Below are 16,836 nucleotides of genomic sequence, written 5' to 3' on the forward strand. Positions count from 1 at the left end.
TTACACAGTATGCACCAGAGTCAGCAAGAGAGGTGAGTAAAATGGCTGCCAGCAGCACATGGCAAACAAAACAGGGAAAAAACCATGACAGTATGCTTGACTTTTAGGAACTAGGTGAGTATACACAGGTTCAAGCTAAGTCTTCTTGACTTCAGGGAACCGGGTGAGCATATGCAGGTTCAAGGTAAGTATGATTGATTGCTCTCTGGAACAAGGAGAGCATACACATGTATCAGGTAAGTATGCTTGACTTTCAGGAACCAGGTGAGGATATGCATGTACAAGGTAAGTATACAAGTTTCAGGAACAAGGTGACCTTAACAATAAATCGTCCCAAAGTGATGTGCTGAGTAACCTTTTATAGGATTTCCCAGTGTAATAGCATCCAGGTGGGACTTCCATTAATTAGGATATGGCCCCTTTAAATCTAGGCAGCGCGAAGCCGCACATGCCTAGAGAAGCTGCAGCTGCAACAGGAACATGACCCTGGTGTTCCTCCACGTGGGACGCTGAGGCCGGGGAGACAGACTTCGGCATTTCATCTGAAACATGGGCCGGTGCTGCCGTAATAACCTGACAATGGCTAAGAGAAAGGAAAAGAAAGTTGCAGTCAAAACCAGCCAAACAAGAGCAACAAAAGAAAAAGTTCAGGGTGAGTACACTGAAGCCAACAAGGAAGCAAAGTAAAGCTTGAGAGACAACAAGTGAAGGTTCGTCTATGGTCTTGACACCAAAGCCCAGGTAGCAGCAAACCATGAAACTTGAAAGAACTTAATATAACAAGGAAATTCTCTGGCAGATACAGCAAGCCAGAAAGACCAGTTAACAAAAACAAACAAACTGGGAAGACAGTCATGGCCAACGATAGAAGGCCAACAAAGAAGATGGATGGAGCACTTTGAAGAGCTACTGAACCAACCCGTGTCGCAATCCCCACCAGCCAGCTGACACTGACTTGCCAATTGACTGCAGCAGACCAACTAAGAAAGAAATATGGGAAGCCATCACACAACTGAGAAACAGGAAGGCAGATGGACCTAATACATTTTTTGTAGAAGCACTGAAGGCAGACATTGAAACATCAGTAGACATGCTCTACCCCATGTTTTGAAATATCTGGGAAGAGGAAACAGTGCCATCAGACTGTAAAGAATGATATATCATCAAGATCCCCAAGAAAAGTAATCTGAGTAACTGCGCAAACTACAGAGGGATAACTCTTCTATCAACCCCAGGCAAAGCGTTCAACAGTGTCAATAGAATGAAGGAACAAGTTGACGCTTAGTTTCGAGATAAGCAAGCTGGCTTCCAAATATAGATAATGCACAGATCAGATTGCAACACTGAGCATCATCATCAAGCAGTCAATAGAATGGTACTCCCCCTCTATGTCAACTTCATCGACTATGAGAAGGCATTTGATAGCGTGAACAGAGAGACCCTTTGGAAACTCCTCTGCCACTACGGTATGCCAGGTAATACTTCTAAGAATCATTAGGAACTCTTATGAGGGAATAACCTGCAAGGTATTCCATGGAGGAAAACTTACGGAAACTTTACAAGTAAGGACCCGAGTCCGACAGAGTTGCTTGCTTTTGCATTATCTCTTCATGCTGGCCATAGACTGGATTAAAACATCATCCACAGCAAGGAGAAAAAAAAAATTGGATCTAGTGGACAACCTGGACACAGCTCAATGACCTGGTCTTTGCAGATGACCTGGCCCTACTCTCCCATAACCATCAGCAGATGCAATAGAAGACCACCAATCTGGCAGCCACATCAGCACAACTTGGCCTCAAAATCCATAGGGGAGAAAACAAGATCCTGAAGGTTAACATGGCCAGCACAGCTGCAGTTAGTTACTCTTGAAGGGGATACACTGGAAGAGGTACAGACCTTCAACTATCTGGGCAGTGTCACAAACAAGCAGGGATGCACATACGCCAACGTCAAGGCAAGAAAAAGCAAAGCAAGGGCTGCCTTCATCCAGCTAAAGAAGATCTGGAGCTCCAAAGACCTAACGCAGTAAACTAAGATCAGGCTTTTTAAAACCAATGTAAATTCTGTACTTCTGTATGGAGCAGAAACTTGGAGGACAATAGTAACCACCACCAAAAAAGTCCAGACATTTATCAATACCTGTCTGATCAAAATCGTCCAAAGTCACTGCCAAACTTCATCAGAAACAAAGATCTATGGCAGCAGACTTCCCAACTTCCTGCCAATGAAGAAATCATGAAAAGATGCTGAGGCTAGATAGGTAAAAAAGAGGAAGGCCAAGAAACATCTGGCGTGGAGATCTCAAGACTGACTACAAGGAGATCAGCTACACCTAGAGTCAGATAGAAATAAAAGACAAAACAGAGATGGCTTGAATGTCCTGGTTGACGGCCTATATCTAAGGAGGGGGTAGCAGGCATAAGTAAGTATGCCGCCATTCACCCTTTTTGAAACTATATAATCTTGGGTTTTGCAGATAGGGTGTATGTACAGCAGTGATTAATCTCTGCATCTTGTTTCCAGCTTGTCTAAATGGAATGATCCTTGAATGTTATTACTATATTCCATCAATTAAAAAAAAAATTTTGAAGAGCTTTTACCAATGAAAACTTGTTTGAACTTAAAGGGACAGTCTAGTCAAAAATAAACTTTCATGATTCAGAAACGGCATGTAATTTTAAACATTTTCCAATTTCCTTTTATCGCCAATTTTGCTTTGTTCTCTTGGCATTCTTAGTTGAAAGCTAAACGTAGGAGGTTCATATGCAAATATCCTAGACCTTGAAGGCCGCCTCTTATATGAATGCACAGTTTTTCACCACTAGAGGGTGTTAGTTCCTGTGTGTCATATAGATAACACTGTGCTCACGCATGTGAAGTTACCTAGGAGTAAACACTGATTGGCTAAAGTGCAAGTCTGTCAAAAGAACTGAAATATGGGGGCAGTCTGCAAAAGCTTAGATACAAGGTAATCACAGAGGTAAAAATTATATTAATATAACTGTGTTGGTTATGATAAACTAGGGAATGGGTAATAAAGGGATTATCTATCTTTAACCAATACGGTAAAAATCGTTTCACCTATGTGTTTCCAAGAACTTGTTACACCAGTTGCAGAGTATAGAATGTATAGAAATTGCTTGTTTAGGTTTATTTTGGTATTTTAAATGTCTGCCTTTGCTTTTTGAAACCACAATCCATTAAAATGGACTGCACTTGCAGGTAAAACAGATATCATTATAGTATCACCCTATATAAACACAAAGGCTTCCTTATCTTATGTCTGTCTGAAATAACAATTAAAAAAGAACATTTCAGTAACTATCACTTCCCCACTGTGAGTGCAATTTTTTTTTTTCTATTGGATCTTATTCGCATAGTGTTCTCTACCCATTACTGCAGTATTAAAATTCACAGTATAGGTGAGAACCCAACAGGCAGAATCGGCTATTTCATAAATAAATAAAGGTAAATGAGCTATTTGTAAACAATCTTATACACTTCAGTGGGTAAAATGGATCATTAGGAGAGCATTAAAAAAGGGAATTATTTTTACAACACCGAAAATGTGTTTTTAGTTTTGGATATTAATATCAAATATTTCTTGCAGTCCTATTTAGTATATATTTAAATAAAATTAAAATAATTTCACAGAAATGATTTAAAACAAATAAATTACACGAAAATGTACTTACCATTGCACATTTCAGAAATATTATGCCGTTCCATGAAATTCGAGAACCATCTCGCTGCTGTAAGAAGACAGAAGTTAAAACAAAGCTTGAAGCATAAAAAGAGCAATATAGACCAATAATTAAAACATTTTTTTTTTAATAATAATAAATAATAATAAATAATAATAATAATAAACACAAGCAAATAATCTATAACATTCTATAAATTCATTGTACAGTGAGCAATCGAGAAAAATATGCAAAGAGGTTTTTTTTACTAATTTCCCCCGGGGAAAGCCCTGTGGGAAGAGAGAAAACGAAAGATAAATGAGTGGGTGACTGAGTTGAGTGAGTGGGTGCAGCAGTGGTGGTAATTGACATAAGGGAATACAGTATGTTAGCACAATAACAGTGAGCAGGACAATTAGCAGCATTAGAAGGCTCAAGTGCTAATGCTGAAATTAATGTCAATAAGGAAATATCTACAATACGAATATGTCACTACAATACTACAATAGATGACCTATTTTTAAAAAGAATAACTGCAACAAAGAAATAAATAGCATAACAGACGTTTTTATTATATAGATAGTATATATCAGCATGTAAGTACTACATTGCTAATCATCTTTTGTTCATTTGATCTCACACAATTTGAGACATTTAAGGCAGGCTGTAAATGTTTGTACGCTTCAAAACAATCACTGTGAATTCTGACATGACACATTGGAATTACAAGACATTTCTGTTAAAGGGACAGTTTACTCAAAAATGTTCTCTCCTCTAATTTGTTCCCAATGATTCATTTTACCTGCTGAAGTCTATTAAATTGTTTACAGGTATTTCCATTACCTTAATATTGACATTTGAAATAGTTGATTTAGCCTGTGGTATCCCCACCTATTCTGAAAGTTAACACAGCCAGTAGAAGAAAGTACAGTCACAGTGGGGTATAGAAGAGATAAAGTAATAAAATGTTAATTTTCCATTGTTCTCTCCAAGTATTGTTGAATGGTTTATGGACATATATAAGATAAAGAAGCAGGTATATGTACACAATGTGATAAAGTAATGAGATCTGATTATACCTACAAGCTCAACCCATTTTATTAAGTTATGGCTTCAAAACACAAAATCAGTTAATTCATATACACAAATAAGCTTTAAAAAAGCAAATCTCATACATTTTATACTCTGCAGCTGGTAAAAAAAGTAATTGGAAACACATTAAGGGAAAAACTATTTTATAGTATACTGTCTCTTTTAGTTGCTGTAGAATAATTTGTCAGACAAATCTAAATTTTAAACCAAATTAACATCTTGTTTGCTTCAATTGTTTTTCAATAGCCAAATGCCACACACCACTTGACTTATTTGCAGGGGCCAGTGGGTTTGAGTCTGCAGAAGACAATGCTAGCCACTGATAATGTTAGTATAACGTTTACATTTGCTAAAGCCAATTTGTGAAAATATATGTAGCAGGTTTAGCACTGAGAAGTGTCTACAGTGTACATTTCCAGTTCCGAGAATCCAAAATTATACAACATGGACACAAACAAAATAATGAAAGTTTATTTAAAAGTTGTTGTTTTTCTCTCTTTTTACTACGCATAACTAGACATTTCATCTAACAATTTAAAGTTGTTTACTGTCCTTTTAATAAGAGAATTGGAATTGTAGTGTCCTTGGATACTTTTCTACCGGTATGTGATATGGCTTACATATATTTAAAATATAGGAACTAGTTGAAAAGTGTATATATTACATATAGAGAACACACAGAACAAACAATTATTACAACCTGCCTCTATACCTGCTAGAACACATTTTTGGCTTTCCTGACCTGTTAAAGGGACACGTTTTTCCCCATGATTCATATGGAGCATACAATTTTAAACAACTTTTCAAATTAATTATATTATCTAATTAGCTTAGTTCTCTTGGTAACCTTTGCTGAACACCAAACCTAGGTAGGCTCAGGAACTGGGAGCTATATGCTCATTCGTAACTGCACATAGATGCCTTCTGTCAAAGGTTTACCAATGTGTTCAGCTAGCTCTCAGTAGAGCATTGCTGCTCCTTCAACAAAGGATACCAAGATAATGAAGAAAGATTGAAATAGAAATAAACATGAAAGTTGTTTAAAATTGTATGTTCTATCTGATTCCTGAAAGAAAAATGTTGGGTTTCAGTCCCCTTTGAAGGCTGTTATAAATAAGAATTATTTTGGTAACATGCTGCAACAAATTATTTTTATGTCCCTTTGAAGTTCCAGAATATTTATTGGTAAAATCACTTGCTATGGATTACTAGATTATTATCAACACCAGTCGAAGAAAGGGGACTCCATGAACCAAGGACTGGTGAGTATGCCACCGAGTAAAAGGCTGCCTTTGTCTTGCGATCTAACGAAATCCCCAGAAAGATCCTCCGCAATCGGAGGGCCCAAAGATTAAATCTGGGAAATGGAACTGCCTCTGAGGCGTTCACTATGAGACCCACAACTTCAATGCACTGAGCAACAGAAGGGAATGGATTCAGCTGCAGAATGGCACAGGCCTGTTGCAGCTTCAGTCTGTGTTGATCTGTCAGAGACAAAAACATAGTGACAGAATCGATTATGAGCCCCAAAAAAGCCACAAATGTCTGAGTTAATGAGCTTTTTGAAAGATTTATTTTCTAACCGTGACTCTGAAGCAATTGAAGAAACATCTGGGTGTGAGACACAGCCAGACAATAAGAAGAAGCCTAAACCAGAATGTCGTCCAAGTAAGGAACAACATAAATTCCTTGAGCTCGAACTACAAACAACAGAGCTCCCAGTAATTTTGTAAACACTCTGGAAGCTGTAGCCAGACCAAAAGGGAGGGCCACAAACTGAAGATGTTTATCGAGAAAATCAAATCTCAGGAACTTGACATGATCCTTGTGTATAAGGATATGCAAATAAGCACCTTTTAAAGTCTATTGTAGGCATAAACTGGCCCTCATGCACCAAATGAAATGGTACTTAAAAGGGATTTAAATACAACTCCTGGTTTGATTCTGAAGTTGAAACTGGAGTAATAACGCCTATTAATTCCAGATATCTCACACAATCCTAGAAAGCTTGGGCCTTTAAAGTATATTGAGGCACTTGAGACAAAACGATCCTCCCTGAAGAGGTCTTATACGAAAACATATTCAATACCCCTGGGAAATGATTTGCAATACCCAGGGATCCTAAACAAATCTCTTGCAAGCCTCTTGAAAGAGACTCAATCTGCCCTGCGCACCAGAGACTGATATGGTATGGGGGCAGCACCATCATGCGGTCTTAGAGCTGGGTTCGATTTCCAGTCCAAGCCCAAAGAGAGTTTTACCCTGAAAAGTGAGAGAAGGCAGTCTGCATTTGGAAACCATATCAGCAGACAAGACTTAAGGCACAAGTCTCACCTAGCTAAAACCGCTGCATCACAAACAAAGGAATGTGCTGTCAAGAGACTAATACAATCCTGAATCTTATCCAGAGTGGTTTAACTGGAAACAAGTTGGGAGAGATTATCACACAGTGACCAAAGTGACACAGGCTACATTGACTGCAGGCAGGACTAAACATAAAACCTGCAAGCTGAAAGATTGCCTATAAAAACCTTCAAGATTTCTATCTAAAGGATCCTTAAAAGAGGAACTATCCGCTAAAGTAAAAGTGGTATGTCTGGCCAAAGTGGAAATAGCTGCAACTACCTTAGAAACAGCTTCCTAGATCTCTGTATTAACAGAAGGAGAGGAAGAATATATTGAAATATGATAGAAGTAACAAAAGGAATACCTGGCTTCTGTCATTCCTTATAAATAAATTTCAGAAACTGAATCCGAGTGTTTAGGAACTGCCTTAAAAATATTATCAAAGCTCTTAACAGGTTGCTTGACTGTAGAAGGAGAGAGCGAGAGAGAGAGAGGGGAGAGAAAGATAGGAAGGAAAGAAAGAAAGAATAGAAAGAAAGAGAGAGAAAAAGAGAAAGAAAGATAGAGAAAGAAAGAGAAAGATAGGAAGAAAGAGAGAAAAAGAGAGAAAAAGAAAGAAAAAGAGAGAAAAAGAAAGAAAAAGAAAGAAAAAGAAAGAAAAAGAAAGAAAAATAGAGCGAAAGAAAGAGAGAAAGAAAGAGAGAAAGAAAAAGAGAGAAAGAAAGAGAGAGAAAGAGAGAAAGAAAAGAGAGAGAAAGAGAGAAAGAAAGAAAAAGAAAGAAAGAAAAAGTGAGAGAAAGAAAGAGAGAAAAAGAAAGAGAAAAAAGAAAGAGAGAAAAAGAGAAAGAAAAAGAAAGAAAGATAGAGAAAGAAAGAGAAAGATGGGAAGAAAAAGAAAGAAAGAAAGAAAGAAAGAAAGAAAGAAAGAAAGAAAGAAAGAAAGAAAGAGAGAAAGAAAGAAAGAAAGAAAGAAAGAAAGAAAGAAAGAAAGGAGGAAAAAAGAGAAAGAGAGAAAGACAGAGAGAAAGAAAGAGAAAGAGTGAGAGAGAGAAAAAGAAAGAGAAAAGAAAGAAAGAAAAAAAGAAAGAGAAAGAAAGAAGAGAAAGAAAGAAAGAAGAGAAGGAAAGAAAGAAAGAAGAGAAGGAAAGAAAGAAAGAAGAGAAAGAAAGAAAGAAAGAAAGAAAGAAAGAAAGAAAGAAAGAAAGAAGAGAAGGAAAGAAAAAAGGAGAGAAAAAGTAAATTTATGCTTACCCTATAAATTAATTTCTTCTATGGTAAGACGAGTCCACGGATTCATCCTTACTTGTGGGATATTATGCTTCCTAACAGGAAGTGGAAAAGAACACCACAGCAGAGCTGGCTATATAACTCCTCCCTTAGATCCACCACCCAGTCATTCGACCGAAGGTACAGGAAGAAAAAGGAGAAACTACAAGTTGCAGAGGTGACTGAGTTTAAATAAAAAAAATATCTGTCTTAAAGGGACAGTCAAGTATAAATTAAACTTTCATTATTCAAATAGGACTTTTAATTTTAATTGACTTTCCAATTTACTTTTATCATCAAATTTGTTTTTTTCTCTTGGTATTCTTAGTTTAAACTAAACATAGGTAGGCTCATATGCTAATTTCTAAGCCTTTGAGGGCTGCCTCTTATCACATGCTTTTTAAATCTCTTTTCAACACAAAGAGACAGAAAGTACACGTGGGCTATATAGATAACACTATGTTCAGGCACAGAAAGTTAAGACAATAGATAGTAAACAGTCACAGTCATGTGATCAGTGGGCTGGAAGAAGGTTCCTAGATATAAGGTAATCACAAAGGTAAAAAGTACATTAATATAACTGTTGGTTGTGCAAAACTGGGGAATGAGTAATAAAGGGATTATCTATCTTTTAAAACAATAACAATTCTATGGTTGACTGTCCCTTTAAAGTGACAGGACGGGCCGTGGACTCGTCTTACCATAGAAGAAATTAATTTATCAGGTAAGCATAAATTTGCTTTTCTTCTATAAAGGTAAGACGAGTCCACAGATTCATCCTTACTTGTGGGATACAATACCAAAGCTACAGGACATGGATGAACGGGAGGGACAAGACAGATGGTTAAACAGAAGGCACCACTGCTTGAAGAACTTTTCTCCCAAAAATAGTCTCCGAAGAAGCAAAGGTATCAAATTTGTAAAATTTGGAAAAGGTATGAAGCGAAGACCAAGTCGCAGCCCTACAAATCTGTTCAACAGAAGCATCATTTTTAAAAGCCCATGTGGAAGCCACCGCTCTAGTAGAGTGAGCTGTAATTCTTTCAGGAGGCTGCTGTCCAGCAGTCTCGTATGCCAAACGGATGATGCTTTTCAGCCAAAAGGCAAGAGAGGTAGCCGTAGCTTTTTGACCTCTACGTTTTCCTAAATAGACAACAAACAAAGAAGATGTTTGACGGAAATCTTTGGTCGCGTGCAAGTAAAACTTCAAAGCACGAACCACATCCAAGTTGTGCAACAGACGCTCCTTCTGAGAGGAAGGATTAGGGCACAGAGAAGGAACAACAATTTCCTGATTGATATTCCTATTAGTAACAACCTTAGGAAGGAATCCAGGTTTGGTACGCAAAACCACCTTATCAGCATGGAAAACGAGATAAGGCGAGTCGCATTGCAATGCAGATAGTTCAGAAACTCTTTGAGTCGAAGAGATAGCAACTAAAAACAGAACTTTCCAAGATAGAAGCTTAACATCTATGGAATGCATAGGTTCAAACGGAACCCCTTGAAGAACTTTAAGAACTAAATTCAAACTCCATGGCGGAGCAACAGGTCTAAACACAGGCTTGATTCTAACTAAAGCCTGACAGAATGACTGAACGTCTGGAATATCTGCCAGACTTTTGTGCAGTAGAATTGATAAAGCAGATATCTGTCCCTTTAAGGAACTAGCTGATAGCCCCTTCTCCAATCCTTCTTGGAGAAAGGACAAAATCCTAGGAATCCTGACCTTACTCCATGAGTAGCCTTTGGATTTGCACCAATAAAGATATTTACGCCATATCTTATGATACATTTTCCTGGTGACAGGCTTTCAAGCCTGAATCAAGGTATCTATGACCGACTCCGAGAAACCCCGCTTGGATAAGATCAAGCGTTCAATCTCCAAGCAGTCAGCCACAGATAAACTAGATTTGGATGCTAGAACGGACCTTGAGTCAGAAGGTCCTGTCTCAGTGGCAGAGACCATGTTGGAAGAGATGACATGTCCACCAGATCTGCATATAAAGTCCTGCGTGGCCACGCAGGTGCTATCAAAATCACTGAAGCTCTCTCCTGTTTGATTCTGGCAATCAAACGAAGAAGGAGAGGAAATGGCGGAAACACATAAGCCAGGTTGAACGACCAGGGTACTGCTAGAGCATCTATCAGTACTGCCTGAGGATCCCTTGACCTGGACCCGTAACAAGGAAGTTTGGTGTTCTGACAAGACACTATCAGATCCAATTCTGGTGTGCCCCATTGCTGAATCAATTGGGCAAACACCTCCGGATGGAGTTCCCACTCCCCCGGATGAAAAGTCTGATGACTTAGAAAATCCGCTTCCCAGTTCTCCACTCCTGGGATATAGATTGCTGATAGATGTCAAGAGTGAGTCTCTGCCCATCAAATTATTTTGGTAACTTCTATCATCGCTAGAGAACTCTTTGTTCCCCCTTGATGATTGATATATGCTACAGTCGTGATATTGTCCGACTGGAATCTTATGGCCACACCTGAAGCGTGTTAAATATCGCTCTCAGTTCTAGAATATTTATTGGGAGGAGAGCCTCCTCCTGAGTCCACAATCCCTGTGCTTTCAGGGAATTCCAGACTGCACCCCAGCCCAATAGGCTGGCGTCCGTCGTCACTATGACCCACACTGGCCTGCGGAAACACATTCCCTTGGACAGATAATCCTGTGACACCAAAGAAGAGAGCCTCTGGTCTCTTGGTCCAGATTTATCTGAGGAGATAAATCTGCATAATCCCCATTCCACTGTTTGAGCATGCAAAGTTGCAGTGGTCTGAGATGCAAGCGAGCAAACGGAACTATGTCCATTGCCGCTACCATTAAGCCGATTACCTCCATACACTGAGCCACTGACGGGCGAGGAATGGAATGAAGAGCTCGGCAGATGATAGAATTTTTGATTTTTTTGACCTCCGTCAGAAAAAAATTCACGTCCACTGAATCTATCAGAGTTCCCAGGAAAGGAACTCTTGTGAGAGGGATAAGTGAACTCTTTTGTATGTTCACCTTCCACCCGTGAGACCTTAGAAAAGCCACCATGATGCCCGTGTGAGACTTGGCTAGTTGGAAAATTGATGCCTGGATTAAGATATCATCCAGATAAGGCGCCACAGCTATGCCCCGTGGCCTTAGAACCGCCAGAAGGGACCCTAGCACCTTTGTGAAAATTCTGGGAGATGTGGCTAACCCGAAGGGAAGAGCCACAAACTGGTAATGCTTGTCCAGAAAGGCGAACCTGAGGAACTGGTGATGATCTTTGTGGATAGGAATGTGTAGATACTCATCCTTTAAGTCCACGGTGGTCATATATTGACTCTCCTGGATCATTGGCAAAATGGTCTGAATGGTCTCCATCTTGAAGGATGGGACTCTGAGGAATTTGTTTAGGATCTTGAGATCCAAAATTGGTCTGAAGGTTCCCTCTTTTTTGGGAACCACAAACAGATTGGAGTAGAACCCCTGCCCCTGTTCTGTTTTCGGAACTGGGCAGATCACTCCCATGGTATATAGGTCTTCTACACAGCGTAAGAACGCCTCTCTTTTTGTCTGGTTTACAGACAATTGAGAAAGATGGAATCTCCCCCTTGGGGGAGAATCTTTGAAATCTAGAAGATACCCCTGGGTTACTATTTCTAAACCCCAGGTGTCCTGAACGTCTCTTGGCCAAGCCTGAGCAAAGAGAGAAAGTCTAACCCCTACTAGATCCGGTCCCAGATTGGGGGCTACCCCTTCATGCTGTCTTGGTGGCAGCAGCGGGCTTCCTAACCTGTTTGCCCTTGTTCTAAGTCTGATTAGGCCTCCAGACTGACTTGGATTGAGCAAAACTCCCCTCTTGCTTTGCGGCAGGGGAAGAGGGAAAGGGACCACCTTTGAAGTTCCGAAAGGGTCTTCATCTTATTCGTCTTATCCTGAGGAAGGGCATGGCCTTTCCCTCCAGTGATGTCTGAGATGATCTCTTTCAATTCAGGCCCGAATTGGGTCTTACCCTTGAAAGGGATGGCTAAAAGCTTAGCTTTTGATGACACATCAGCAGACCAGGATTTAAGCCATAACGCTCTATGCGCTAAAATGGCAAAACCTGAATTCTTTGCCGCTAATTTAGCCAGTTGAAAAGCGGCATCTGTAATAAAAGAATTAGCTAGCTTGAGAGCCCTAATTCTATCCAGAATATCATCTAATTGGGTCTCAACCTGAAGAGCCTCTTCCAGAGCCTCGAACCAAAAGGACGCTGCAGTAGTTACAGGAACAATGCATGCTATAGGTTGGAGAAGAAAACTTTGGTGAACAAATATTTTCTTCAGAAGACCCTCTAATTTTTTATCCATAGGATCTTTGAAAGCACAACTGTCCTCGATAGGTATAGTTGTATGCTTAGCCAGGGTAGAAATAGCTCCCTCCACCTTAGGGACCGTCTGTCACGAGTCCCGCACGGCGTCAGATATGGGAAACATTTTCTTGAAAGTAGGAGCGAACGGAATACCTGGTCTATCCCACTCCTTAGTAACAATTTCCAAAATCCTCTTAGGGACCGGAAAAACATTAGTGTAGGCAGGAACCTCTAGGAATCTGTCCATTTTACACAATTTTTCTGGAACTACAATAGGGTCACAATCATACAGAGTCGCTAAAACCTCCCTGAGCAATAAGCGGAGGTGTTCTAGTTTAAATTTAAATGCCGTCATATCTGAGTCAGTCTGAGGGAACATATTTCCTGAATCAGAAATCTCTCCCTCAACCAGCAAATCCCTCACTTCAGAACATTGTGAGGGTACATCGGATATGGCTAATAAAGCGTCAGAGGGCTCAGCGTTTGTTCTCACCCCAGACCTACTGCGCTTCCCCTGCAACCCAGGCAGCTTAGATAAAACCTCTGTGAGGGTAGTATTCATAACTGCGGCCATATCTTGCAGGGTGAAAGAATTAGACACACTAGAAGAACTTGGCGTCGCTTGTGCGGGCGTTAACAGTTGTGAATTAGATGGCAAAACCTGATTCTCTTCTGACTGAGAATCATCCTGCGACATACTTTTAATAGCTAAAATATGTTCTTTACAATTTATTGACCTTTCAGTGCATGAGGGACACATTCTAAGTGGAGGTTCCACAATGGCTTCTAAACATATTGAACATTGATTTTCCTCAATGTCAGACATGTTGAACAGGCTAGTAATGACTACAAACAAGCATGAAAACACTTTATTTAGTGAAATAAATAATCTTAAAAAACGGTACTGCGCCTTTAAGAGAAAAAAAAGCATACAAGTTCTGCAAAACAGCCTAAACATGCACCAAATTTTTTCTAAATTTTGTATGTAGACACAATATAGATAGTTAAGATTGCACCACAAACATTTTCAACAATTAACCCCTTAATCTGCGAACCGGATCAAAATAGGCCCAGATCCTGAAAAAAACACTCCCAGCACCTTGCCACAGCCCTGCTGTGGCCCTACCTGCCCTCAGGGATCGAAAATGTGGGGTAAAATCCTTGATTTGGCCCAAAACATACACCAGGGCCCTCAAGAGTTAGAGATGTAATAAACCATTTTGGCCCAGAGTACGAGTGGATTGCTAACAGTTACGCTCAAGCAAAAACACAATTTATGCTTACCTAATAAATTTATTTATTTTGTGGTGTATCCAGTCCACGGATCATCCATTACTTGTGGGATATTCTAATTCCCAACAGGAAGTTGCAAGAGGACACCCACAGCAGAGCTGTTATATAGCTCCTCCCCTAACTGCCATATCCAGTCATTCGATCAAAAACACGCAGAGAAAGGAGAAACCATAGGGTGCAGTGGTGACTGTAGTTTAAATTTAAAAATTACCTGCCGTAAAATGACAGGGCGGGCCGTGGACTGGATACACCACAAGAGAAATAAATTTATCAGGTAAGCATAAATTGTGTTTTCTCTTGTAAGGTGTATCCAGTCCACGGATCATCCATTACTTGTGGGATACCAATACCAAAGCTAAAGTACACGGATGAAGGGAGGGGCAAGGCAGGTACTTAAACGGAAGGTACCACTGCCTGTAAAACCTTTCTCCCAAAAATAGCCTCCGAAGAAGCAAAAGTATCAAATTTGTAGAATTTTGAAAAGGTATGAAGCGAAGACCAAGTCGCTACCTTGCAAATCTGTTCAACAGAAGCCTCAATTTTAAAGGCCCAAGTGGAAGCCACAGCTCTAGTAGAATGAGCTGTAATCCTTTCAGGAGGCTGCTGTCCAGTTGTCTCATAGGCTAAGCGGATTATGCTTCTTAGCCAAAAAGAAAGAGAGGTTGCCGAATCCTTTTGACCTCTCCTCTGTCCAGAGTAGACAACAAACAAAGCAGATTTTTGACGGAAATCTTTAGTAGCTTGTAAGTAAAACTTTAAAGCACGAACCACGTCCAGATTGTGTAATAGACGTTCCTTCTTTGAAGAATGATTAGGACACAAGGATGGAACAACAATCTCTTGATTGATATTCTTGTTAGATACCACCTTAGGTAAAAACCCAGGTTTGGTACGTAGGACTACCTTATCCGTATGTAAAATCAGATAAGGAGAATCACATTTTAAGGCAGATAACTCGGAGACTCTACGAGCCGAGGAAATAGCTACCAAAAAAAGAACTTTCCAAGATAAAAGTTTTATATCTATGGAATGAAGAGGTTCAAACGGAACTCCTTGAAGAACCTTAAGAACCAAATTTAAGCTCCATGGCGGAGCAACAGGTTTAAACACAGGCTTGATTCTAACTAAAGCCTGACAAAATGCCTGAACGTCTGGAACATCTGCCAGACGCTTGTGCAAAAGAATAGACAGAGCAGAAATCTGTCCCTTTAAGGAACTAGCTGACAATCCTTTTTCCAAACCATCTTGAAGAAAGGATAATATTCTGGGAATCCTGACCTTACTCCATGAGTAACCTTTGGATTCACACCAATAAAGATATTTACGCCATATCTTATGGTAAATTTTCCTGGTAACAGGCTTTCATGCCTGTATTAAGGTATCAATGACTGACTCGTAGAAGCCACGCTTTGATAAAATCAAGAGTTCAATCTCCAGGCAGTCAGTCTCAGAGAAATTAGATTTGGATGGTTGAAAGGACCCTGACGTAGAAGGTCCTGTCTCAGAGGCAGAGTCCATGGTGGAAAGGATGACATGTCCACCAGATCTGCATACCAGGTCCTGCGTGGCCACGCAGGCGCTATCAAAATCACCGATGCTCTCTCCTGCTTGACCTTGGCAATCAGTCGAGGGAGCAGAGGAAACGGTGGAAACACATAAGCCAGGTTGAAAGACCAGGGCGCTGCTAGAGCATCTATCAGCGTCGCCTTGGGATCCCTGGACCTGGATCCGTAACAAGGAAGCTTGGCGTTCTGGCGAGACGCCATGAGATCCAGTTCTGGTTTGCCCCAACGATGAATAAATTGGGCAAACATCTCCGGATGGAGTTCCCACTCTCCCGGATGAAAAGTCTGACGACTTAGAAAATCCACCTCCCAGTTCTCTACACCTGGGATATGGATAGCTGATAGGTGGCAAGAGTGAATCTCTTCCCAGCGAATAATCTTTGAGACTTCTAACATCGCTAGGGAACTTCTTGTTCCCCCTTGATGGTTGATGTAAGCCACAGTTGTGATGTTGTCCGACTGAAATCTGATGTACCTCAGAGTTGATAACTGAGGCCAAGCCTGAAGAGCATTGAATATCGCTCTCAGTTCCAGAATATTTATTGGAAGGAGTGTCTCCTCCTGAGTCCACGATCTCTGAGCCTTCAGGAAGTTCCAGACTGCACCCCAACCTAGAAGGCTGGCATCTGTTGTTACAATTGTCCAATCTGGCCTGCAAAAGGTCATACCTTTGGACAGATGGACCCGAGATAGCCACCAGAGAAGAGAATCCCTGGTCTCTTGATCCAGATTTAGTAGAGGGGACAAATCTGTGTAATCCTCGTTCCACTGACTGAGCATGCATAGTTGCAGCGGTCTGAGATGTAGTCGTGCAAACGGCACTATGTCCATTGCCGCTACCATTAAGCCGATTACTTCCATGCACTGAGCCACCGAAGGGCGCGGAATGAAGAACACGGCAGGAATTTAGAAGCTTTGATAACCTGAACTCCGTCAGGTAAATTTTAATTTCTACAGAATCTATCAGAGTCCCTAGGAAGGAAACTCTTGTGAGTGGGGATAGAGAACTCTTTTCCTTGTTCACTTTCCACCCATGCGATTTCAGAAATGCCAGTACTACGTCCGTATGAGACTTGGCAATTTGGAAGTTTGACGCCTGTATCAGGATGTCGTCTAAATAAGGGGCCACTGATATGCCCCGTGGTCTTAGGACCGCCAGAAGCGACCCCAGAACCTTCGTAAAGATTTTTGGGGATGTAGCTAATCCAAAGGGAAGGGCTACAAACTGGTAATGCCTGTCTAGAAAGG

The 16,836-nt window shown here is 40.5% G+C and overlaps 1 protein-coding gene across 2 annotated transcripts in view; it reads right to left on the bottom strand.

The window, feature by feature from the left end:
• Window positions 1-16,836, bottom strand: part of EVC2 (EvC ciliary complex subunit 2) — a 427,809-nt gene that overhangs the window by 334,390 nt on the left and 76,583 nt on the right. For both annotated transcript variants that reach the window (XM_053704149.1, XM_053704148.1), the window contains exon 4: window positions 3,699-3,755. In XM_053704149.1, the coding sequence (XP_053560124.1) occupies window positions 3,699-3,755 (57 nt within the window). The remainder of the gene's footprint in view (window positions 1-3,698; window positions 3,756-16,836) is intronic.

The sequence above is a fragment of the Bombina bombina genome, chromosome 2 (assembly GCF_027579735.1).
Source record: "Bombina bombina isolate aBomBom1 chromosome 2, aBomBom1.pri, whole genome shotgun sequence".
Lineage (NCBI taxonomy): Eukaryota > Metazoa > Chordata > Amphibia > Anura > Bombinatoridae > Bombina > Bombina bombina.